Here is a 27,712-nt window from a genome sequence, read left to right as displayed (position 1 = left end):
CTATTAATTACCTTAGAATTTTCTAAGGAAGGTAAGTGTATAATTTCAATTTAAATACTTGCATTCCCACAACACTCCCCAGCCTAAGCCACCACCATTGTCTTGCCTGTGAGACAGCAATAGAGTTCCCCTTGCTCTACTCTGACCTTTCTCTCATCCTGTCTTGCCACATGGTCCCTTCCATTGCTCTTACAATAAAATGCAAACTCCTTAGCTTGGTTACAAAGGCCCCTGGGCTGTAGCCCTGCCTCCTCTCCAAGTTCATCTCCTCCCACTTTCCCGTCAGGTTTAATATGCTCCAGTCACATTAGCCTGTTTCTTTGCTGTGAACACAAGCTTGTTCTTGCCTGTGACCTTTGAACTTTCTGTTTCTTTTGTCTGAAATGCTCTTATCTGGCTCTTCAAAGAGTTGGCATAAGCTAAGATTTCATATATCACCTCCTCAAAGATGCTTAACCTGACTATTTGGTTTCAAGAAGTACCCTACTGCCTACCACATCACCTTCTAAAAATGACATCATCCTATTTATTGCCTACATAGCACAGACTCACTTTCTGAAAACAGAACGGTGCTTTGCATCTTATACATATTAAAATTAATAAAGACCCTTCCTTAAAAATTTTAAGCTAAGTCATGATTTATATGAATTTGACATTCTAAAACTGCACAGAAGGGCTGACTAATCAAAAATATCTATCTACCTACCCAGCCACCTATCTACCTACTTGTCTGTCTCTTTATCTACAATGTTGTGAAAGAAGTGGAATATATATTACAGAAGAAAAAACAATGATGGTTATCAAGCGACCTAAAATTTAGTTACTTACAGCTAACTTGGGCAAATCAACTTCATCTCTCCTGGTTTCAATCTACTTATTTGTACAACAGGGGTTATATTAGATAATTTTAGAAGAACTTTTCATTTCCAAATTTTAGTCATTTGAAGCAGATTTTTTCCAAATAAAAATCATTAATAGTCCTTTAAATGTACATTTTTAAATAACCTGAGGACAGTGAGATAGGAATATGAGGCCCTCAGCTATGGGCTTCCTGTCTGTTTGTAGGTTACTTTGCCTTAACTACTACTTTTTGATGCCTCATCTTCAGTCCTTTCCATTTCCTATTCCAGAGTGGGGAAAAAATATTGAAACTATTTCATAAAAATATATTGAATTATGCACTCATTCCTCCCTTGGAAAATAAATGTACTTCTAATAATAGGTATATGCCAAAAAATTAAAATAACCTGAGTACTAAGAAGAATCAGTTTTACACATGCATCTACAGAACATCTATCACTGTTTTCCAAATAACATACAAAATAAAGAATTTGTTTCACTTTCTGTTAAAACTAAATCCCCAAATTTCTCATTGGAGTAATATTCCCTATTACTACCACTGGAAAAATAATTATTTTCAGGAGAATACTGTAATATAAAAAACAATAATAAATAAAAAGAAGTGGTAAAGATAGACAAGTCAGAATAATAAATAAGGGGGCTATCTCTTAAAATTAATAAATAGTGACTTTTTTCAGTGGCATTTCAGATGAAGCAATGATGAAGTTTAAAGGAATTGAATGTGAAAAATCTAAAGCATATAATAAAATTATAGGAAACAAGCTTAGAAGATGCAGTAGGTAGGATTAGTTTGAGGTACAGAAAATGCAAGCAGCAAGACAGGATAAAAAGAGTCCTATTTCATAAAATGACAGGAGGTCCTTTAGCACTCATAGAAAATAATCAGGGAATTACTTTAGCTCAGTAGGGGAACCCAAAATAATATGCATGAGAAAATCCTAATTTAAAATATTTCATATAATAAAACCTGAAGAAGTAAACTAAATTCTGCAGCAAACTTAAATTAGTTGACTACTATTTTAACATGGCAATAAAACTGCATTGTGAAACAAAATCAGGAGTGGTAATGCAATAAGTTGTGTGAAATTACATGCTATGTTATGCTGGAAAGATAAAGTATCACAACCCTAGGTTTATAAACATTTACACACAATATAAACAAATGGACCGGTGGTTGGTTAAGTGTATCCTCCATTTTTTTATTTCCATTTTCCACACTCATAGCCTGTCACTGATCTATTTTTACTAGTGGGGAAATGGAAGAAGAAATTTAATATTATACAAGCATATTAGCTTTATTTTCCCAAGATTTTTCATTTCCATCCATCTTTAAGTTTACTACTTGATAAAACAAACACATCAAAGCCAACAGTGGTCAAAAATTTGTTTTTATTTTCCAAGGGATCAGCAAAAGTAAATGCTTTTAGGCTCTTTGAAAGCCAGTCCAAATGAAAACATGGTAGAAATCAACACATCTTACCCGACACCAAACCAGCTATATACTTCGCCTCACTGAACACATGACTCACTACTAATGACAGCATGGAGTGTGACCAGAGTTGTTACGTAACTTCATTCCAGACTGATTAAGATAAACCGAGTGAGAGACACATCCTTTTCAGCCTTTACAGTTTTTATCCTTGACCCCAATCTCAGGCATTTAGAGAACAGGCTGGGGTAACTCCGTATCTTCCAGAAAGCAAGACTCTGAGGCCAAAATGTAAGCCTCTAAAACTTCAAAATGATACATTCAGTGAGCAATACATTAACATTTAGAATGAAAAGAGAGCTAATATTTTAATTATATTCCACGCATCAGGCAAGGAGCAAGATGATTTTCTGACGAGACCTCATTTAAACTCCAAACTGAACTTGCAAAAAAAAAAAAAAAAACCACAACTGTGAAAATACCTTGCCCCACTGAAGTCCTATGAAAATTACTAAAAGTAACCATAAGGCATAGCCCTTGTTAACGGGACTGCTTTGAACAAGAAGGCAAGACTATAGCATGAGGCTACATCTACAACAGCAAAGTCACTGTCCTTTCAAAATGTTCTTTGCCCGCACAACCTAAATCTCATATCAACATTCACTGTAAACGTGGGGGACATGGAAAAAAAAACTATCAACCACTCACCATAATGCATGTAACAGTTTCCTTTGGTGGGGTCCAGCTCAATAGCCTTCAAGAAGAATTTTTCAGCCTCACTCTTACGACCCTTGAAAAACAGAGAAAATGGATGATTCAGCAGCGGATCATGAGGGATTCTTCACCTCCTGGGCCCAAATGAAGTAGACTAATGTCTACTTAGTAATCATCATCAAAAAACAGTGTTTTGTTTTTATCTAAATGAGGATGATCAAAGAGAATATGTTGAGAGAGAAGACTGAGGTCAGAATCCTGGGAAACATCAAGATTAGGAGAGACAGTGAGAGTGAGTTCATTAAAGACGTCAAAGAGAAGAGACCAGGAGAGCAAGAGAAAAGAGGGAAAAAATGGTTTCACGGAAGCCAAAAGGATAAGAGTTTTCAGGAATGGTGGGAAACATATTTTCATTTTCTATTTTATTTTCTCCCTTTGATCTGTTTCTCTTCATTCATTCATTCATTCATTCATTCTTCCTTATAAGGAATGATGACTATTTTAGCTTTGAGATGGTTTTGTCTTAATGTTCACTTTTATTTATTTATTTATTTATTTAATGTTCACTTTATATAGGAAGGAACTAAGTCACAATTTGTTGACTCGCAAGCAACTACTGCTTATCCTTGCTGCTGTCATTCAGGACTACAATACTGCTAAATCAGGATTGAATCTAAAGCTAGATCTTCTCCCTAGCTACAGTTTTAAGTAAACATTACCATAATCCTCAGAAAAAAGGTAAGCAAAAAGTAGGGGCAAAGGCTTATATGCAATAAACTGATTTTTCATGAAATAATATCATAATCCAGGCAGATTCTAAAACTAGACATTCTTTGCTGTGCTATAGCTTCTGCACCAAAATTGACTCCAGAGTAACAAAAAGGGGTGACTCAAGGTAGGAGAACAACCCAAAGAAGACCCTTCCTAAAACACTTCTGTCTCGTCCTGCAAGGTTAAAATGAAGATCTATGCTAACTGGGTGGAAGCAAGGCACAGGGTGGTATTCAGAAGCTGTGGGTCTAGAGTAAAGAGAAACAATCTTATCTGTCTGTTCCTTCTAATTTAAACGCTATCTACCACATAAACTTCAGGTGATGTTTTTCTTTCCCCTTCACATATATTTTTAAAATCACTTTTAAGGAGATAATTTTTCGAAAGATAGAGGTGTATGGTTAAGCTAATATTCACATTTCATGCAACTTTGACTCATTTCTCCATATGACTTCTCCTTTTTATTCGTTCATTTAAAAAATTCACTCTGTTGCCCTCTTTCATTTTACTAATGCTACTCCAGTCAATAACTCCTCTTTAATTCACAAGGCTTGTCAAATTTCCAATAATTAAAAATTTAAAATCTCTTGAGATATTTCTCACAGCACTTTAAGTTCAAAGGAAAGCACAGGCAAAATACTTGCTACACATATCACACTTTGATGAAGTTAGTAAGAATTAGCAAGAATCTTACCCAGTTAGGATTCACTGAATGATCATGCAGTTAAGAGCACAGATGCCAGGAGGCCAAGCAGCTCTCACACTTATGTAGCTATGTGAACCTTGGAAAATAATTTCATCTCCTAGTTATAATTTTCTCTGTTACAAAAAAGAGGGCAGGTGGAGAACAGAGGATTTTTTGGGCAATGAAACTATTCTGCATGATACTGTAATGGCAGATACATGTCATTATACATTTTTCAAAACCCATAGAATATACAACACAAAGAGTGAACCCTTATGTAAACTATGGCCTTTAATTAATAATAATGTGTCAGTATTGGCTTATTAATTGTAACATGTACAACATGAGCTCAAGTTGATACAACCAGAGAAGCTGTATAGAAGGGTGGGAGAGTATATGCCATTTCTGTACCTTCTGCTCAATATTTTTTTTGTAAACCTAAAACTGTTCTAAAAATAAAGTCTATTATTTTTTAATGAGGATAATAAAATCTATTTCATAAGATTACTGAATTATGTGAAAGGATACACATGAAGTAGCTATTACAGTACATAGGCATATTCTGAGTTTATAATAAATGTTAACTATTATTTATATGTAGATATATATATACATATACATATATAATATGCAACAGAATGCAGAGTTCTGAATGACAAAGAATATGTTTTATTATATACATAGCCTCAAAACACATGGTTAGCCTTTAAATCACCACTGGAAAATAATGTACAAAGAACTTGCAGAAGATGATAAAAGAAAGATGTAAAATGAAAACTATCATTGGTAAAGAGTCTGTACAAATGTTATATGCAAAAATATAAAAGGGTCTGTGAACTTTCTTCCACTTAAGTTTTAAGGACAGAAGAGAAGAAAGTGGCTCATTTATCAATGTCACAGTAAACAGCGTAGTAAAATTCTTATGTGTAGTCCACTGGCAAAGCAATAGTATATAGCTTTAAAAAACAAATCAGAACTCAAAGGCCAGTAGTCTCAGGTTACTCAAATGAACCAGGTTATTAAAGACAATGAGTCCCACCACCTCCTAGATACAAAACAAATACATCAAAGGCCAGAACATTCTTTTTTGGGGGAAGTATCAAACCATCATGCAAAGACCCATTTTTCTACTTTGACCACTATTTGGTCAAGTGCCAAATTATGAGGAAAATAAAATTCTCAGGACACTATAATTCAAGCAGATGCACAAGCCAACCAAACACACACATCGCTGGGTCCTAGGAAGGGTGGTAAGGAGGTCACACTGTGTTTAACCAGGTTTACTCTGTTCACTATTATCGTTATAGAGGGGTAGGTAGCAGTTAAGAAAGTGGAGAAGAAGAAAAACATGTCTCAGCAGGTTTTTCTTGGAGTCTTTTAGATTATGTCAGCGTTTTCTACAAGCAAGCATTATGGAGTAGTCTCTGGTTAAATGAACTTCTCACATCAAACATTGTTATTCATTTTATATATTGGTTGAGATGTTTGGACACAAGTAGTAGTTGAGAAAACCAAGAAAAAGGGACTGTGGTCAGCTGTGACAAATAAGGCAAATGTGAGTGGAGAGGCTCGGTTTCCACTGCCAGGTCTATGACTTATTTGCGTGTTCACTTGTTTTTGTAGGTTAAAAAACTTGTATCGAATACCTTGTGCTGTTCTAAGTACTGGGGATATAACCATATAACTGAACAACACAGACTGCTCGCTTGCAAGTGCTACTTGCAGGAGGCACACAGCAAACGAATAACCCAATAAGCAAGGGGATCAGTCATAGAGCACTGAGGGCTAACAATGAATTTCTTCAATTCTCATTGAGAGAACCGGCCCAGAGCCAGACTAGCCTGTGTTTGAATCTTGCTGCCTCTACTTATTTAGCTGACTCTGAGTCTCTTTTTCCTCATTTGGAAAAATGAACATAATACCAATTTTGAGGGGTTGCTAAAATCATAAGTCAAAGGGAAATAACTAGCTTTGGACCTGGCACAGAAAGCTCTGACACTTTGATTTTTCTTCCATCTCCTCAAAAAAATTTTATTCTTTCCACATTGAATGCCACTGTCTGGTTCCCAACTACCAAAATTCAAAAATCCTTTGCAGAATTTTATGTCATGGTAGAAACTAAATTTCACGATTTTCCTATAAAATGTCTCTCACTCACAATACTTCCCCATCCCCCAATAAAAGGCTCTTCCGGCTCACATCTTTTTTTTTAATATTCTTTTTTTAAAAAAAATAAATTTATTTATTTATTTTATTTTGGGGTCTTCGTGGCTGCACGCAGGCCTTCTTTAGTTGCACTGAGGGGGGCTACTTTGTTGCGGTGCAGGGGCTTCTCATTGTGGTGGCTTCTCTTGTTGCGGGGCACTGGGTCTAGGTGCACGGGCTTCAGTAGTTGTGGCACGCAGGCTCAGTAATTGTGGCTCGTGGGCTCTAGAGCGCAGGCTCAGTAGCTGTGGCGCACAGGCTTAGTTGCTCCGTGGCGTGTGGGATCTTCCTGGACCAGGGCTCGAAGCTGTGTCCCCTGCATTGGCAGGCGGATTCTTAACCTCTGCACCACCAGGGAAGCCTCTGGCTCACATCTTGAATGCTACAATAGATTTCAGATTTCCTGACTCACTGAACTTCATTTTACCAGCTTAATAATACTTAAACAGAACTGTTTTCATGTTATGCCATTGCTCAAAAATATTTTAATAGCACCCTGTTTCCACTCATTTTATTTAATAACCAGTCTAATTTTCAAAATATTTCACAATCTAGTTCAAATCTTCTTGGATAAATTCCTGTACCTTATCAGGCCAATTTCCTTATGTACCTTAACTGTAGCTCCTATGTTCTTCCTTAATTATTTCTTCTGGTCTGTAATGTTATTCTTTTTTTTTTTTTCATTCATTCATATATATTTTATGTTTCAGGCCTTGGTTGAAATCCCACTTTTTTATAAAGCCTTCTGTGATGGCTCCAACTCCCAGTAATTTCCCTTTTCTTTTAATTGTGCTTATGTGATTATTTTTTTTAGAGTCATCACTATCACACTGGAGTCACACAACTTGAACCCTAAAATACTAGATCAAGGGCTTTCATTATAAACTAAGGTGGTTGGCAAGTAGAATTTCAAATTTGAAAACTGTAATTCTCGGAAAGTATTTACAGTTTGTATATAACAATTTAGTGTATTCACACGGGAGTCAGTTAAAACAGCAAAAACCCAGTACACAGAAGCAAAGAGCAACTGACAGTGGAAAAGATTAGAAAGTCAATATCAAACAGACCTATAGGAATACTTGGCAAATACTTTAGAAATTTTACCATCAGAACTTGGAACAATTCTAGATTAGACATTCTCTGCAGTTAGTATATTAGTGCTGATATGAAGAATTAACTGGTTGGATCTGAAGCAGCATAAATGACTATGGGATGAAGGGAAAGAGCTAGAAAGATGAGAAAAGAGGAGAACTGAATGGAACCAGTGCAGAGACATATTCCTGGCAAGGGGTGCATGAGTAACTAGGGGGTTAGGGATTTGAGATTATCAATATACTTATCCTTATATTCGTATAATATTTGTAGCACTCTACTGAATATTAAAAACAGATTCAAGAGTAATATCATTTAAACTCATGAAAAAAAGCATCCTCAATCAGGACTAGGCTTGGTCAGGTCCTCTTCTGACTGGCAGCAATAAAACATACACATGTAAGATAAATATTCAGTAAAGTTTAGATAGCCTGTTCCACAGCATAAGATTAGTTTTCAGCACATTTATTTTGTTTTCTAATTAAACTGGATGCTACTGTCCCTGTTCAGAAAGAGGTGCCCACCTGAGTGGGTATACAAGGCAAACAGTTTCTCTTCTGAGGGCTGATCAACGTTTTTTCCAACTATGAAGTGATGAAATATAAAACTAGATACTTATATATTTATACACACACACACACACACACACACACACACACACACACACACACACACCCCAAACCTGGAGCTCCTACTTAAGGAAGCACTTGGGAGTATTAAACATGAGAAAATGTTATACTATTAATGGCTTCAGCTTGAATTGTCTTATTTTTAAAAGTCAACCATATACCAAATTTTGTACTTATTTTTGGTAACAAATCACTCATTATAGGTACCACCCTACACACAGTATGTTTTGAGGCCACAGCTCAGAACTGCTATTTTATTGAATGACCTAAAAACATCAAGACTTTGCATTGTTGCATTGCATTATAAATATATAATATAATATAATTAGTGTATTAATCTTGTTCTCTAAACTAGATTACTCCCATAAGACTTTACTTTTTCATCTATAGCCATCCAAGTGTTCTATAAATATAATTACCAGTCAACAAATGAACAGGCTACCACTATTTTCTTGTATACAACTTAATAGCATATAGTTACTCCTTAGTCATTTAGTTCACATGGTTACATGTTTTCGGTAAACTACAGAGCTATGAATAAAGCAGTGATTTCTACACTTTACTTCTGGAAACTGTCACATGAACCAAGGTCTATAAAACTATAAAAACTGTTCCTCAGAACTAGCCTGATTCTCAACCAAATATTTATATCCTAATAAGGGACTACCTGTGTCTTCAGCATTGGTAGGAACACCAGTTAGAATAATATAAAGAACAAACCAGAGGATTTCCCTTAGGTGGCCCTACTCATATTTAGAGGCTGCTGTAAGTTTAGTGTAAAGAGTCTCCTTCTGCAGTTGTGTATCCAGCAGTCACTCCCACACATTTAGTGTCTACTTTGAGGGCAAGTCTGACAATGGTGAATGCCAGTCATTTTTCACAATCAATGAAAATCACATCTTCATTTCACATTCAAGAGTGTAGCTACACAGATAAGAAATAAAAAAGGGAAGCAGCCAATAAAATGGGTCCAAAAGCTTATATGTAGTTTGGTAAATGTGTTGTTTACAGCTGCATTATAGTTTAATGAGTACAAAAGGAAAAGCAATCAAATAGCCTTGAAAAATTAATTTGTGAAGGCCACCATTTACAAATAGAAGTGTTGTTTCATGGTCTATCTTAACATCACAGTGTTTGTATGCGAAGTGTCTTCAGGATAAAAAAGGTTTTCCTCATCACAAGAAAAATACCATTTAAAAAAATCTAACAGTTGAACTAATTCTTACTAATCAAGATGATTTACATCAAACCATTTAGTTCTAAAGTCCCTCCAAGTCATTATATATAATCAGCCAGAGATAACCTTAGAGGCAAAGTGAAGGGACGGGGCAGTGGTAACTTTCATGATGAAATACTTTACTTATTAAGCCTCCAGATGTAGGTGAACCATTAAGCCTCCCAGATTTAGGTGAACCATTAAGCCTCCAGATTTAGGTGAACCATTAAGCCTCCAGATTTAGGTGAACCATTAAGCCTCCCAGATTTAGGTGAACTTTTGGAAGGGGAGGAGGCCACAAAACTGGCTGAAATGAAATGGCGGACCAAGTGGGATGAAAGACTTCAGTAGACTGAATTTCCCTCAAAGAAGTTAAAGTGGATCATCCACATGCAGCTGGGGCTCTGGCTCGAATGTCAGACATGTTACATGAGCAATAGGCACAAATAAGCAGTTTGCAAATACCAAAAAATAATGTTCAATATCCCTGTGAAAACATATTAAACTTACTCAATGTTCAGTTTACCTAAAAGGTAAATTAATACATTGAGATGTTATTAATCATCTATCAGTGAAGTTGCCCCAATATTATAGAACTCAGTATTCCTGAGGGTTCATAAAAACCAGCACTCAGCTAACACATAGCTAAAATATAGTAAAACATAATAAGATCTTCCTGGGAGCAATTTGATATGCATCAAAGCTCTTAAGTCATAGGTATATCTTGGTCAAACAGTTCTATCTCTAGGCATTTGTCCTAAGGAAATATCTGTAAATACCGAGAGGTAGCTATTTATTTTCACTGCAGTATTGTTTATACAAATTCAGTGTCTATCAGCATAGACTTGGTTGACCAAATGTCATTTCAATGAAATATTATGTATCTACTAAAATGATTTGGTAGAAATTATTGAAACTACAAGAGATTTCCATGATCTGTTGCTAAATGAAATAAGCAGGTTTTAAGTTTCTGTTTATGTCCTAATTACATTTAAAAAACAAAAAGAATATTTTAAAAAGGAGGCTAGCACTACCTGTATCACTGGCTCATTTTACTGCAGAATTTCAAAGGTGAATGAGAGGGTTGGTCCTTTGGTATTTCAAGACTGACAGGGAGGGAAGTACACTTCTAGATTAGACTGTTAAAAAATAGTGCTGTGTTAGTGTCAAACTAAGTGTCCTGAGAACACAGAACAACTCAGTCCACTGAAAAGGGAAAGAGAATGCTTCAGAGATGTGACTTTCACTCCACAGAAATGGATTAAGCTCCTGCTATGTAACAGGCTGTATTCCAGATCCTGGTAATCAAGACGAAGTTCCTGCCCTTTCGCAGTTCACATTCTGGTGGTGAAATGATAGTTCACACATGAGCAGGTGACACTGTCTAAAGCAGTTGGTACAAAAAAAATAATAACACAGGCTAAGGGAAGAGAGCAACACACACTGGGGTGGGATGATGTCTGATAAAGTGGTCAAGAAAGGCCTCTGGTAACACTGGAGAAGTGACCTAAGTAAAGGGAGCGAGTGAACCATGCAAAGATCTGGCATGTTTGGAATTTTAGGGACTAACAAGAAAACCAATATGGCGGCAGGGGAGTAAATGCCGCAAAGAATCACAGGAAATGAGTGTGAGAGACACGAGCGACCAGACTGTGTAGAGCAAAGTAGGCACTGTGGGGAGTTTGGAATTAGTTTTTCTTTTTTGGTAGTAAAAAAAAAATCACAGTTTCAACATCGGATGCCACATGTTGCTTTGACTCATATCACTTCCTTGGTGTTAACCAGCAAAGCATCAAACAGCCTCTGGGAACTGCACAAGATATGGAACACTTCATCAGTGTGTGTCATCCTTGCGTGGGGGCCATGCTAATCCTCTCTGTGTCATTTCAGTTTTAGTGTACATGCTGCTGAGGCAAGCCCTGGAATTTCTTTTGACTAGGAAGGAACACGACAAAGGATTTTAAATAGAGGTACAACATGATCTCACATATTTTTAAGAAAACACTGGAGATCTTGGCTGGAAAACTGACTGTAGGGGGCACAGAAAACAGGGAGACCACGTAGGAGGTTATTAATACTCCATGGCTAAGACTAGGGTGAAAGAAGTGGAAACAGTGAGATGTGGTTATATTTGGAATATCTTGCAGATAGGTGACTGATGGATTGGGTACGTTCTGTTTGATTGAAATGCTAGGGCAGGAGAGTATGGAGGACTAATTTAGAAAGACTGGCCAGAAAGGAAGTCACAGACCAAGCCTTGGCAAGAACACCAGATATCTAGTACCTTCCCTGAGAAGAAAGTAAAAGAAAACTTGGAAGAATGCCAAGAGGAAAGCAAAAAAAAGGGCAAAAACAGAAACAAAAAACTCTTCTATTTCAATCATGTTTTCAATAAAAGAGAAGAAAAAGATTTTAAATAACTACTGAAAATAAGTAGCTTGCTTTCCATAAATATTTAAAATATTTGATTAATAAAAGTAAATTCTATGTTGCTTTCTACACAGCTTTGACATTAGGAGTTAAAAGTTAGATTTTAAGGTATAAATACAAATAGCTAATTTCTGAAACATTATATAACTGAAGGTGTTTAACTTACTCAGATTTCTTGTTATATAACAAGTTTTTACTTCCTTTCTACATCTGTTCACTTGTATATTTTCCCTTCAAGCTTAAAGAGGTCATCCACACACACTGTAATAACATTTCACTGGAAGGTAATTAATTTGATAGGTTACAACCACATCTTAAGCTCCATCTGGGCAAATTGCTTAGGCTGTTACATTGCATTGCTATACTAAAGTCAAAGTCAAGTTAAAGCCAACATCTTACTACAACTCTTCTCCATCCATAATATCAATTTATGAGAAGAGAATTCAGATATTTTATTAAAATGTCTAAGGAAGTTGCGGTGAAGTAAGTAGGAATTTTGTTTGGATCAACTGTATAATTAAATTTCAGATAAATGTATCCTAAAATTTACTTTAAAATTATGAAACTCATTTTTAAATATCAAAATCAGCTATTTTTAGACTTCAGAATAATACACAGAATTTATCTTTGACTCACCAATTAAATAGAAAAATATCTGTTTGTAATTAAAATAATGAACTTTTAGCAGTTCATTAAATTTATTCGTTGATTTCCTTAATCCAACAAATATTTATTGGGAACTGTGTTGAGCACTAGTATGAAAATGGTGAATAAGGACATAACCCTTGCCCTCATGAAGAGTCCAAAGCTGTAGCTGTTAGGAGTACAACACAAATAAGGGCTGTACATTTCACTTAGAACTAGTTGAAGCATTCAGGAAAGGTTTCCAAAAGAACTCCTGCTTGCTCTAACAATCTGAGAGCTGTGTATGATTAACTAGTTGTATGATCTAGTTGCAGGGTAGACGAAAGTATCTGAAGTAGAGACACAGCAAGGGTAAAATCTCTGTAGCAAAAACACTGCATGAGCCCAGGGTGAGGGAGACAGAGACCAGGAGTAGAGGTGGGCCATGCGACAAGGTCGGAGGGGTAGAGCCCGCCTGGCGAACAGATTACATGAAGGAATCTGTCCTTATCTGTTTTGTCAATATCGCTCTAAGGGCTGTGTGGATCACGGTTGTAATGGGAATGGAAGGGGTGCGGGCAGGTTAATCCAGGCTTTTAAAAGAGAGTGATGGGGCTGATAATGGAGATGAAGATTAGTGGACTGACAGGAGGGATATTTAGGTAATAGGGATAGGATTACATGATGGATAGGAGAGGGATGGGGTGTGAGACAGAGGTCACAAAGATGACCTCTAGGTTTCTGATTCTGAAACGGAGACAAAGCCGGTAAATAATAGAAAAAGAAAGACCAGATTAAGGGGGGAAGATCATGAGCTCAATTTTGAGAACTGTAGAGACTGAGGTACCTTTGAGACATCTGAGCTGTCAAAGATGTGGTTTGTTAGGCTGACTCAAGAGGCCTGAGGTAAGGTAAAACAGTATTTCAAGAAGATAGAAGTAGTCAATTATGTCAATTGTTGAAAATATCCAGTGGATTTAATGACACAGAGATCATTGGTAAGCTCAGTAAGGCGTATTTCTATGGCATAATAGGTCTTAAAGCCAGAAGGAGTCGGGGGGAATTTGGGGAGTGAAGCAAGGAAGTGGATACCCTCAGTCAATAGTCTGGCTCTGAAGGGGAGGGAAAGTGACCATGTCAGCAGAAGGGAATGAGACATATTGAGTGTTTTGAAAAAGAAAACAGAAAGGCAAAACATAAATCACAACTGGGCATAAAAATTAATGTGTAGGGCTTTTTTCCCCCCTTAGTTTAATTGAAAATTAGAAGAGAAAACCTCAAAATTCCATTTCTAGGGTTCTTAGGTAACTTTCCAATTTGGTCATGGCCAAACTTAAACCAGTCCAGAATTCTTTAAACTGTGTCATTTCCTCCTGGGTGCCCTAACAGCACTTGATTCCTGCTTTTGTTGTGACACTTACCATATGTACTCTAGTTACCACTTGCAATCTCTTCTAATTGTAAACCAGTTTAGGGGACTTGTTTAGTCAACACTTCGCTAAGGGCCAGATGCATAGTAGGTGGTCATAAATGCATGAAAACATTAAATATCTTGGAAAAGCAAACACTCAAAACGCACTTCATAAATGCATGCTCTCGTTGGGAAGTCCTGTTGCCTTAATGAGGGCGTAGGTTTCAGTGGGTAAATCTGATTACATCATAAGGCCCGAGTGATACCCAGAACGTCACCCCTGGCACTGTCGTCAACACCTCCTCTATACAAGGGGTAAAAAAGAAGCCACAATTTTTATCAGCCTGCTGTGGTCCATAAGACGGCACCACAAGTTCGTAGAAAATAGTTTCCAATAGGAAACTTTAGATGGATAAAGTGGTCCACGTGATCACCGCTTAGGGAATTAGTGCCATTGGAAAGCCCCTGAACCTCAGCTATTAGCAACAGCTCCAACCATTGTCTTGCACTGTCTGTGCAAATGGGTGCTTCTTGGTGTCATGAGAACTTGCTGGATCACTCCAGCCCAAACTGCCTAGCAACAGCCTGGAAAGCGGCTATGCTGATTGGTCCCCACAGAGCTGGCTTTGGCTCACGGAGCTCAGGGCTGACACTCGGGCTGCAGAAGCTTAAACCCCATGGGGATAGTCAGGAAAGCTGCGCTGTGAGAGTGGAAAAGCAGGAGCCCCAGCAACAGCTGCTTTGCAGCTGGGTCACAAAGGAGAGCAAGCAATCCCTCGACACCATAAAAGGTAGCGGATGATGGGAAGGCAATCTCTGTGCCTCCATTTGTCACTGGCAGGGTGCCACTGGCTCTCAAATCCAAATGCTCTCACAAGAGGATAAAGCCAGATGTAAATAATTCCCTAAATTTATACTTTTTTTTTTTTTGGTAGAAATCTTCAGCAGTAAAGGACATAGAGGGTTATTTAATTTATTTAGACTCAAAATTCTTTGATGATTGAACCAGGGTGCTGAATAAAGCAATGGATTCAGTCACAGAAACCTGAGTTCTAATTTGGTTCTGATACCAAGAAGGTGAACCACCAGAGAAAACCCCTAATTTGGATAGGTTTCATTTTTCTCCTTTGCCAATCAAAGGACCTAGGTTAACTGAACTCTACTGGTTACAATTCTCTGTTTAAAAAATAGAATTCAATTCAGGGAACTCATCATTGGTTAAAAATTCAGATTAAAGGAGAGTTAAGCTCTTAATTCATGTCATACTCCTTTGCCTCCATTGCCTTCCAACCCATGACAGAGAAAAGGCATTGGTTTTCCCCCAGATCCAGCCAGCCGACACTGAGATTGGGGATAGTAGCTGAGACCTAAAATCAATTGTAGTTTACTGTACTAACAAATGAAACTAAATGGAGTTGGAATAAATAATCCATTTATCTTCTTCTGGAAGGATTTTCAAGGTAAAGATGCCTATCAAAGGCAGAATGTCCTAGAAAGGTTCTTACGCCAATTAGACCACATACATATTGAATGTGTATACTGTGCTTCTGGTTTTGGAAGTAATTCTTGGAAGTAATTCTGGTTTGCCTGAAACTATTCTATGTCCACTGTTCCAGTGGAAAAATAACAGCACCCCCTTCCTGGTTTGAACAAATATTCTGTAGTTGCCCTAATTCTTGTTTCCCTCTCACAAGTATTCACCTAAATCAGATGAGTCCAACAATGGCTCTGTGACGCTGAGATGTCCCAGCAGATGAAACCAGAAGCCTCCATTAGCAGCATCGGTGAGATCTCAGCTTTCTATCCCCGCCCCACTCCTAACAAAGAAGGCATGAACAAAGACATCCTTTCACAGCACAAGACCACGTGATCTTTGTCAAGAGTAATGAAATTTCCATTCATCTCTGCTTCCGCAAAACAGATTTTTCTGGGTGTCTGTTGTCCTAGCACATTGCAATTTTACTTTGTCTTTACAGGTTATATGATAAGAACAGAAACATTATAAAAGCAGCTTACTATGTGCCAGGCACTGTTCCAAGAGCTTTCTCTGTATCGTCACATTAAATCCTCATATTACACCTGAGATATTATTATTATCCACTTTACAGAATAAGAAACTGAGGGACAGAGGGGTTAAGTACCTTGCCCAAGGTACAGAAGCTTGATTTGGCAGAGCTGGGGTTCAAACAGAGACCATCTGGCTTCACAGTTTGTGGTATTGCATTATCGACTTGGTTCAGAAGTTTACTACCAGGAATCATTACGTTATTTAAAGATGAGCTTTATGGAGTAGGTCCACCTATACATTCATGCACCCACCCATCCATCCCTCATCACGTATTCAGAGGGTATGTCAGGCACTGGATAATGAAAGGACTCCTGCTCTTTAGACTGAATAATATGATAACTCTGGAAGTGGGCATTTATCAATTGGAAGATCATACTCGAAAGGGCTCTCATTAGACATATGCATCCTACATAAGGAGAAAACAGAGACCAAGGCATCTATTGTGCCTGAGTGAGTTTGGGGAGGTCTCATAAAAGAGGTGGCATACTTCAGCTGGCTCACAGATGGAGGAAAAGTTGGCCAAGCATCAAGACAACAGACTACCTGCTAAGTCCAAGGGCTGGTGACTTACAAGTTCTCTTTACAAGATCCAAATTAAGAATATTGCTTAAAAAGTCAGTCTAATGGAGAAAATGTTCCTTGTTTTAACAACATTAAAAGGCCTTGTAGCTTACAAAGGTTCATTTGATATCAACCAACTCAAAACACATCTATTTGAGAAAATAAGGTTATTTAACAACTCCAGTTACCAAATTTCTACTTTATGTCAGTCTAATGATTCTTGAGCCACCTTCTGTGAATAATAATTATCTGTGACTTACAAAGAAAGAAAAACCTATTGAACACAGCATTGTTTAGTGTGCAATCCTCATTCACTTTAATTTCTAGAGTGTGAAGTGACCAGAGGTAGTACATATACAATAACAGGAAACTTTAATCTAGGCAAAAACGGGAAAAATACACACACACACAAACACACACAGCAAATGGTCAGAGGCTGGCACATTACCAGCAGAACAAGTTTGTATGTATAAATACATATGACAAGCATATCGCCGAACTGGATCTTTCCCAAGTCCTAGCAGAATAGTGTGCAAGTAAGAAGCATACACACTTGGGTTTTGGCATTATCATAGAATAAGATTCTCTCTTTCTCTTTCATACAGTAAGAGAAAATGCATAATGTCACAAGAAGATGTGGGTCACTAACAGGAAAAAATCGAGTACAGAGGTGACATGGAGATGGAAAATAGAAAGTCTGAACTTCTCTGCCTCTAGATAGAAAATTTAATAGCGGTTCAGCTCAGGGCTAAATTATCACTGTCAACATCTCAGACCCTCTTGACCTTGGTAGGAAATATGTGCCACGAAGGCTGCATAGAACTCATTAGACATCAACCTCCCAAATTGTCTTCATCACAGTCTGCTGTGTAATTGACACCTGAGCCGACAGGTTTATCTGTGAGATTCAAGAGGGGCTGAATTGACACTCCCAATCACAAGAGCATCTTTAAAAGCCATGCGGAAGTCTACAGGAAGGTGGTGGAACACTCCTTGCATGACTGCTGTAAATACAAAGCAGCCTTTGGAAGAAACATATTGACCTATTCAACTTCTAAAAATGGAATACATGTGCACGTTGGGGTATATGGTCCCATGCCATGAAAAACACAAACATGGCACTTTGAAGACTTGGGGGAAAATATAAGCTATTAAATTACTAAATCATTTAAAGTGGTATTAATTTTTAAATAAGCATAGATATGTTATAAAAAGAGAAGCATCAGCATAGAGGAAAGATTGCAGGCTTAGGAATCAGATAGGCCTGAGTTTGATCATCTCCTCAAGAACGATCCCTAAAATAGTTGGGCTACTTGGCAAATTGTTTAATGTCTCCAGAAATTCAGCACCTTATAGAGATAAGATGATACCTCCTGATAAGGTTTATAACTGAGACAGTACACATTAAGCTTTTACAACAGCGCATGGTATATAATAAGTGCTCAACAAATGTTAACTGTCATGATGACTGTGCAATAGGAACAGCAGTAGCTCTCATGCAATATCTTAAAAGGATTAAACAAAGTAAAATACATTTTTAAAAGCACAGCACAGGGGCTTCCCTGGTGGCGCAGTGGTTGAGAGTCCGCCTGCCGATGCAGGGGACACGAGTTCGTGCCCCGGTCCGGGAAGATCCCACATGCTGCGGAGCGGCTGGGCCCGTGAGCCATGGCTGCTGAGCCTGCGCGTCCGGAGCCTGTGCTCCGCAACGGGAGAGGCCACAACAGTGAGAGGCCCACGTACCACAAAAAAAAAAAAAAAAAAAGCATAGCACAGCAACACATTGTTAGCACTCAAAGAAAAAGTTCTCCTCCTAACTAGACCTCTTATACCTAAATCCATTTACTCAGAGGTGGCTCACGGAAGTAGATGACTAGTTTTCATGTATGTTAAGCAGCATTCTTGTAACACACCCACATTAAGAACTTTGTGATCCCAAATACTTTGCTAACAACCAGACTATCTCTTGTTCTTGAATGTCTTAGAATATCACAGGCAAAAATTGCCTTTGAGTTCAGAGAATTTGAAGAAAAGAGAAAACAGGGAAAATACCTAAGCTCGAAACTGAAGTTACAGTAAAAAGTACTTACGACCACTTCTGATCAAACTGGAAGACCTATATAAATACTGGCGACAGTTTAAGAATATATTTCCCCTTATTCAGAAATATGTACTTTCCAAAAGGTCCATTTTCACTTTGAAATCTTGACATGATTTGGCAAGCTCATGTTGAACTAGTTAGTGCGGCTTAAGCTGTTACCAATCTTGGAACAATAAGAAAGTAGAAGAATTATAGCTGACTCTTCACCATTGCAATATTCAGATAACTGGTATTTCCTGGAAGCAAAACTTGAGTTAATCAAAATATCGTTTTATTCAGATCTGTCCTTCTTCACACTTCTTTTCCAAAGTAAATGCCAAAGATTATCATATTAATATTTTTAATTTTGTTTCTAAAAACATAACAATGAAATAAGAAGTAGTGGATAGGCAATGGAGGGAAAATAAAAGGAAGTATAGACAACACCCAGAGAAGACATTATTTTCAGCAAATAGCTTTTGTACTGAAGGATAAGCAAGAAACAGAGTAGAAAAGACAGTTTTTGGTGTTGCTGGATTTACTAGATTAATGATCAAATGAAGTTAGAAAAGCATAAGGAGACTAAGCTAAGTGCCTAAACAAGGGTCACATATATACAATGGAATATTACTCAGCCATAAAAAGAAACAAAACTGAGCTATTTGTAATGAGGTGGATAGACCTAGAGTCTGTCATACAGAGTGAAGTAAGTCAGAAAGAGAAAGACAAATACCATATGCTAACACACATATATGGAATTTAAGAAAAAAAAAATGTCATGAAGAACCTAGGGGTAAAACAGGAATAAAGACACAGACCTACTTGAGAATGGACTTGAGGATATGGGGAGGGGGAAGGGCAAGCTGTGACAAAGCGAGAGAGAGGCATGGACATATATACACTACCAAATGTAAGGTAGATAGCTAGTGGGAAGCAGCCGCATAGCACAGGGAGATCAGCTCGGTGCTTTGTGACTGCCTGGAGGGGTGGGATAGGGAGGGTGGGAGGGAGGGAGATGCAAGAGGGAAGGGATATGGGAACAGATGTATATGTATAACTGATTCACTCTGTTATAAAGCAGAAACTAATAAAAAAATAAATAAATAAAAATAAATCATATTACCTTTAAGAAAGATTTTATACAACAGGAAATATTCAGTCTTTCTGGGATAGTGACTGTTTTAGATTTGGGTGGCTTATAAGAATAATAGTAATCCATTCATTTCACAAATATTTGGATATCTGAGATGTCATTATGAAAAGAAAAATTCCTCAGAGTTCCAAATAAAGATTTCTTAAATGTCTTTTAGTACAGTAGCTATTTTACTATTTGTTTCAAATTGAGTAAGTGAGATTGTGTTAATACTTTCTAACATCACAAATGAAGTTCAACAAAACTATAGCAAAACCATGAAAAGAAAAGCTTGCTTCTTTTATAGTCATGATCAGTGTAAATTCAACCTAATCACTTCTCAGTGAAAATATTTCATATTGCTCTCCAGCCCAATCAAATTCACGTATCAAGCTGACTCTTCAACTAAAATTATAGATACTATGAGAGTTTATATAAAAGATATTATTATTCCTGGCTGCCATACATGATACTCAATAGTTAAAAAAAAAACCCAAAACCAAAAGATTATCTGTATTTTATTGTACCTGTCAGAAGAGCACATATTCATTATCATCACTATCACTGTTCATGAAATTCTACAAACTCCCCTGAAATGAATAATTTATATTATGCACTCTACTGAGATTACATTCCAAGGCTATCAGAGCAAAACAGATAGCCAGCAGATCATGCTTCGCTATGTCACCAAACAGAAAAAAATAAAGGAATATATTCAATTTTGTGTTTTTTCATTTCTATCTTTCAATAGTAATCAGGATTTCTATATTCGTGGGATTACCATATCATTTTTACTGAGACAAAAAAAAAGAAAGAAATTTCACTCCCCAAAATGTTGTTATCCAATTATTTGACCCTTTAAATTCACTCTTCAATCCGTTTTTAATGCTGAGGATTTTGACATTTTTAACCAACAGAACAAAAAATAAGTTCTCATATTTTTTATTTACTTGAACCTACTTAAAACATCACTTTTTTTCTCCTTCCTAATTACTTTTACATGATTTGGCAAGCTCACGTTTATTCCTTCAAACTTTTATTGTTCCTTTCTCTCTCCATCTCCTTCCACAATGCAACAATGAAATAATGTGTCCAACACATAGTTATTGCTGTAGGAGACCCTCCCTTGGCATCTGAAACAAATGAGTGAGACAGTGCTGCTCTCAGTCTAGTGGGGAAGACAGACATGAAAATGACTAACAGTAACAGAAGGTGCTGGAGCCACTTTCATGAGAGCACAGATAACAGAAGAATCAAGTCAGTGCGGAAGGGTAGTGATGTATCAGTGCTATGCCCTGACAGAAAACTTTTATGTGAATTGGGCCAATCTCTGCTCCAGAGTCATTTCATTTACATTCATTCAATAAATATTTATTGAATAACTATGTGCCAAGCACCAAGCTAGTAACAGTAATGAAGAGACAGGGTCTCTACTCTCACTGCCTAAAAAAAGCAACCAATAGTAATACATTAGTATTCAGCTATCACAGATATTCACGTGCAATAAGAACCCTGCAAGAGAAGCATGAAGGCTGCTTGGAAGAATCAGTCACTGTTTTATGGAACGTAGTGTTAAAGATGAAACTGGATGGATGGATAGGGCTTTGCCAAGTGGAGATAAAGGAAAAAGATATTCTAGGCCAAGGCAGCAAGCAGCATGCTTGGAAAAGACAAAGAATGAACAGATTCTTTCTTAACCTACTTAGGGAGCCATTAGAAGTTTAATATTGTGGGGGGATAATGGCTGATGAGGTTTAATGAGAAAGGCTGTGGCCAAATAATAAACAATGTTCCATGCCACACAAAGACATAAAGATTTTACTGAATAAGAATCATGATATTGTTCTTACTGTTAATTGCTAACAATTATTGAGTCCTTACAACATACATACCTGGCAGTGTTCTAAATGCTTTTATAATACATTTAGACTCACTTAACTTCTGGACCCTCTCAAGAAGGAAATACTTTTGCCCTCATTATACAAACAGGCAGAATAAGATAGAGAGAAGTTAAATAACATAACCAAGATCACTGAGCTAATAAGTGGTAGAACATGCCAGGCAATCTGGAGCCAGTGTTCATATATTACGGATGCAGCCCCTCTAAGGTGATGGAGTGCTAATGGAGAAGGGAGGCAAGTTATGTGATCAAATACATTTTTCTAGACATCTGTTTCTATACCTTTGAAATACTAAGAAAATAACTACTGAGCATTTACTACATACATTATTCTTTGAGCCACAGGAAAACAAAAATATACAACACGTCCCATGAATACCTGCAATTCCCAGTATATTCAGACAGAGATTGAGATAAAGAAACAGAAATAGAGAGACAGTCAAGATCTGCTTATATGATGAAGAAACCAATGGAGCCATGAACAGGTAGGCATACTTTAAGTGGTACTTTTGATGACTTGCTGGAGGCGGACTCTGGACTAGCTTGAGTGAGAAATTCCTGAAGGCCAGTCTTGAGGGGGTGGGGGGGTCCCACTCTTTCATGGTCTTTATTCCAAGAACCTGACCAGGTTCTCATAATGGAGAACCAAAAAAGATCCCCTCCTGGTGAGGGGAAGGGAAGAAGAGAAATCCTTGTGAAATATATCCAGAGCCTTCTCAATAACAAAGGCCTGACCCTCCAAGGTAAAAGACTTTACTAGAGCCTTTAAAGAGCCATGGCAAAAAGGCACTCTCTGACTTCGTCCTCCTCTAGCCTTCTTGTCTCATCTAAGGTGGTGGGGGCGGTAGCTCTACAAGCAGAAAAACGTGTGAAGGTCATGGGACAGAGACACAGGCTGAATCAAAGACTGAGATTTAACTGAACGATTATAGAACATTCCCCCTCCACCATAACTAACACCTCCACGACACGGCTCCAGTATGATAATACTGAAGTATACCTGAAACAGCTTCAAGACACACAGTCTCTCTGAGAAAGAGTATTAAGAAAGCCTAACACCAAGATGGAGATAAAAACAAGGACACTAGAGAAATTTGAAGCTGCTAGCACCAAAAGCTACAACAAACACTAAACAATGCTGAAATCCCAGCCAGATTAACATAAATCTTCATATTAGAGGCCCAATAATTTGAATTATATTACGAATTCAACGTATCCAACATTCAACAAAAAAATTACAAGGCATGACCAAAGGAAAGAAAAACATAGTCTGAAAAGACAAAGCTATCACTGGAACCATAAGATGTTGGAATATGCAACAGATGTTAGAATTGTCTGACAGGGAACTGAAAATACCTATGATTAATATGCTAAGGACTCTAATGGAAAAAGTAGACAACATTCAAGAACAGATGTGTAATGTAAGCAGAGAGAAATTCTAAGAAAGAATTAAAAGGAAATGCTAGAAATCATAACAGACATGAAGAATGCATTTGATGGGATCATCAGAAGACTCAGCATGACCAAGGAAAGAATCAATGAGTTTGAAGATAGGTCAATATAAACTTCCCAAACTGAAATGTAATGAGAAAAATGAATGAAACGTACAGAACATCCCAAAACTATAGGAAAATTTCAAAACATGTAACACATGAGTAACTAGAATATCATAAGAGGAAGAAAGACAACAGGGCAGAAGAAATATTTAAAGTAATAATGATGGAGAACTTTCCAAAATTAATGATAGATGCCAAGCCATAGATTCAGAAAACTCAGAGAACACTAAGCCAGATAAATTCCAAAAATAATAAGCCTAGGCAGAGTATGTAAAAACTGTAGAAAACTAAAGGCAAAGAGAAAATCTTAAAGTCAGAGGGGAAAAAAAAAAACACCTTACCAATGGAGCAACAAGGTAAGAATTTCATCGGACTTCTAATCAGAAACCATCAAGCAAGAAGACAGTAGAGTAAAACACTGAAAATGTTGAGAGAAGAAAGAAACTACAAAACTAGAATTTTATATCCAGCAAAATTTTCCTTAGAAAGTGAAGTAGAAATAAATACTTTTTGGACAAATAAAAACGGAGGGAATTCACATGATCATCTCAATTGATGCAGGAAAAGCATTTGACAAAATTCAATAACCTTTCATGATAAAAAAACACTCAAGAAACTAGTAATAGAAGGAAATGATGTCAACATAATAAAGGCCATATGTGAAAAACCTATAGCTAACATCATATTCAACAGTGAAGAACTGAAAACTTGTTTGATGGGTAATGAGTTTCAGTTTTACAAGATAAAAAGTTGTTTTGCAAGATCTGTTGCAAAACAATGTGCACAGAGTTAACACTACTGCATTATATACTTAGAAATGGTTATGATAGAAATTTTTGTTTTCTTTTTTTACTACAATAAAAAAAATAAGGTGGAAAAAAAAACAGAGAAGGAAGAAGCCTTTGGTAACAAATAGAAAACAGTTACAAACCTGGTTGATATTAATTCAAATATATCAATTATCACTCTAAATATGAATGGTCTAAATGTACCAATTAAAAGATAGAGATTGTCAGAGTGAATAATGATAATAATAAAGGGCTCAACTATATGCTGTCTACAATAAATCTACTTTAAATATAAAGACGCTGATAGGTAAAGCAAAGGGACAGATATAGATAAACCAGGCTAACACTAATCAAAAGAAAGCTAGAGTATTAATTTCAGACAAAGAAGACTTCAGACTTAGGAAAATTATTACAGTTTCTCCCACACTATTTGCTTACTTAATTTTTTCTAAGGAACACCTAGACGTGCTAATGTCTACGGAATACACTTGGGGAATGTATTTTGTACCTTCTGGGAATACTGCTTTAATAGAAACTATCAAAGCAATAATGGCAGTGGTAAAATCTTCTTGGTACCCTTAAACTTCACCGTATTTGAAATTCCCCGACTTATAATCAAGTAAAGGCCATCCTTATCATGTAGCATTACTATTTGAATCAGCTTTGTTATAATTAAAAGGTATCAAATTTAATAAGTGCCATGTATACACAGTTATTTATATAAATAGGTTGAGAACTGTTGAAGTGGTGAGGGGGAGAGGATGGAGGACCCCTTTTCCACACAAGTGGAAACAGAGTGGAGAAGATAATTACCACTTGTGGCAAATGCACATCCTGGGTGGAAAGAGAAAAACAGACACCTTTAGGAAAACTATCTTTAGCCAAAGCAATAGATTTCAACTTAATCCTTTACCTCTACTGAGGTAATCTCTTTGAGATATGCAAAGATACCTTAAAATAAAATACTCCTGATCAGTAATTTTCTGCTTAAAGTGAGTAAATTTCTGATTCAAGCAGATGGAAATTTTGTTCTTCTTCTAACTAGTGTTGTTTCATCCCCCAAAATGAGAAATAGAACAAACTTTACAGTGGATAGTATCTTTAAGTTCCATTGCTCAGGGACAAAAATTTTCCAGACTGACCATTACATCTACCAATTATAGTACCTATTTTTCCATTATATGGCATTATAATACATGGCATTATTTAATGGCCAGTGCCCATCTTAAACCCAGTGCCACATGGTTAATGTCAAAGGGACCAAAGGGTCATATTAAGTGTCAATCCTCCTGCATGTTACCATCTTCCACCTAAAGTATTAAACCCAGTGCCACATGGTTAATGTCAAAGGGACCAAAGGGTCATATTAAGTGTCAATCCTCCTTCATGTTACCATCTTCCACCTAAAGTATTGTTACTACAATGCACACTGAATTATAGTGTCAGCTCAAGAACGTACGCCATCCTGTCACTTTTGACAAAGAGCCTCAATTACACCTCAGAAATAAGAGTCCTGCAATTTTAAGTCTTTTAAAGGAATTATGCTGTTCACTGTGAGAAGAAATAAATACATTTATTAAATAAATTTTAGGCAGGTATGTGCTCAGGTGCTCTGGCTTCAACTCACTATCTACCAGTTAAAAGTTAACCAGGTAAAGGTCAGCAGTCACTTCACTCAGGCTTCTGACCTTGTGCTCCCGTTCAGTTTGGAATATCATAATGTTTCCTTCAAGACTTAAAATACAAGAGAAACTACACACCATATAAGGTACACCCTGTAAACCGTATCTAAATTAAAAATTCAACTTTCAACTTCACTATTTTCTTGTTACTTCACATATATAGATACCTAAATCCTTTTTTGAATTACCCATGTTAAAATTCTTCTTTAATTTAATGATATACACGGAAGTTGTCTTTTCACTTCAGAACTGCATTCTAAGAAAATCTAAAAACTGAATAAAGATTTTCTTTAAAAATCAATTTTTACACATTTTGAAGTTAGGCATTTATGCGCACAAGGCACCATATATCCATATTTGCTCATAATTAACAAAAGGTTAAAGAGAAATTTAAGTACAGCTTTTAGAAAAACGGAGTATAATGCAAGAGGCTTTGGACACAGGTCTGAACCTCTGTGAACCACAGTTTTCTCTCTCTAGAGTAGGTACCTAGATCGTGGGATTATGTGAGAAATATCAGAATAGCATATTCACAATGTCTAGTTCACTGCATGATGAAGAGTACGAGCTAACTACAGGAAGTACTCTGATTAACCTGATCACAGAAGCGGCAGGGTCAGGGGCCACCTTGTAGGTAATATTTAATTCTTTTTAAGTAGGAAAGCAAGAGATGAGGATTGATGTCAAGGGAGATAGGAAATGAATGAGAAGTTCAGATGGTCCTAGAAGCTCAGGACTTGGGGAAAAAAAGAAGTTGAACTCAGAATTAACTATTGTTTGGAAGAAGTATAATTTTAATAAAAAACTAAGGATAAAATCTACAAGTCTGCAGATGTCATGCTTCAGGCTGCTGAGGCTCAAGTGGCCTCATATGCGATATAGATGAATATAAGGGGGAATGACCAAAATGTCATGGGTTTGTAAACATGTTCATGGATGGGCTGATAAACCTATTTACGAGGCTGCAAAAATGAAAACTTTCACATCTTAGAACAGACGTGGCTTCCTTTATATATATGCCTCTGTGTGTGTGTGTATATCTGTGTGTATGAATATATGTATACACATCCAGAGGCTACAGGAAAAAATAGGCAACTTTTTTTTTGTGAAGTGTTGATCCAACCCCTTGGGAGGAAAGATTCTTGCTTTTGAAAATGTATGCGGTCAGTACCACCTTTTTCAAAGGTAAACAGGGGCTTAGACAAGGATGTTTTAACAAGGAAAGATACTCAAAATTGCTTCTATTAAACAATGATCAAACTAGGAAAATATAAAACATAAATTACAAACAGAGTTTAACTCACATTAAAATGTGTTCATGCTTGATCACATGACAGGAGAGTCAACATGATGTAGCAGAAAGGATAACAAGCTGGAAATCGTGATGCCAAGTCATTTCGTGTTATCAATGGGCTCATGTAACAAATTAAAGGACTGCAAAATGGGAGAAAAATACCTACTAAGTGGTGTGGAATCCCATGCCTCTAATAAAAATTAAAAGGAAAATAAGATTAAGGTACCTGTATAATTGTCCTTTCTGAAACAAAAACCATTTCCACCAGTCTTAAGCATGGTAGCCCACCAGTGAAGCAACTATAGATAGTTGTTATAATTCCCCCTAAAGAGAATACACTGAGGTCTTCCTGAGACCAAAGAAATGCCCTGCTGGTCTTTGTATCACCACTGTTTATTACAGAACATGACACAACGTTCAGGTTCAGAAAATGTATATTGAAGTCAGGTCTTTATAAAGGATTGCTCTTTTAGAGTCCTGCAAGAAAGCCAAGCTATATTTAAGGGCATACGGCTTCTCCATCTGCATCCCTCCAATAACATGGGATAGCAGAGTCCTGGGGGATTTTGAGGCCTGAGCCTGCT

The 27,712-nt window shown here is 37.0% G+C and overlaps 1 protein-coding gene across 7 annotated transcripts in view; it reads right to left on the bottom strand.

Annotated features, from left to right (window-relative positions):
• The window catches only part of TMTC2 (transmembrane O-mannosyltransferase targeting cadherins 2), a 537,933-nt gene that overhangs the window by 205,033 nt on the left and 305,188 nt on the right, over positions 1–27,712 (bottom strand). For all 7 annotated transcript variants that reach the window (XR_014295268.1, XM_082635122.1, XM_082635123.1 and 4 more), the window contains one exon: positions 2,999–3,080. Coding sequence is in view for 6 of the 7 variants with exons in the window: in XM_082635122.1 (XP_082491248.1) it covers positions 2,999–3,080 (82 nt within the window). In the remaining variant the exon portion in view is untranslated. The remainder of the gene's footprint in view (positions 1–2,998; positions 3,081–27,712) is intronic.

This window comes from Mesoplodon mirus, assembly GCF_964341445.2.
Source record: "Mesoplodon mirus genome assembly, chromosome: 11".
NCBI lineage: Eukaryota > Metazoa > Chordata > Mammalia > Artiodactyla > Ziphiidae > Mesoplodon > Mesoplodon mirus.
This window is presented reverse-complemented; position numbering and strand designations above follow the sequence as displayed.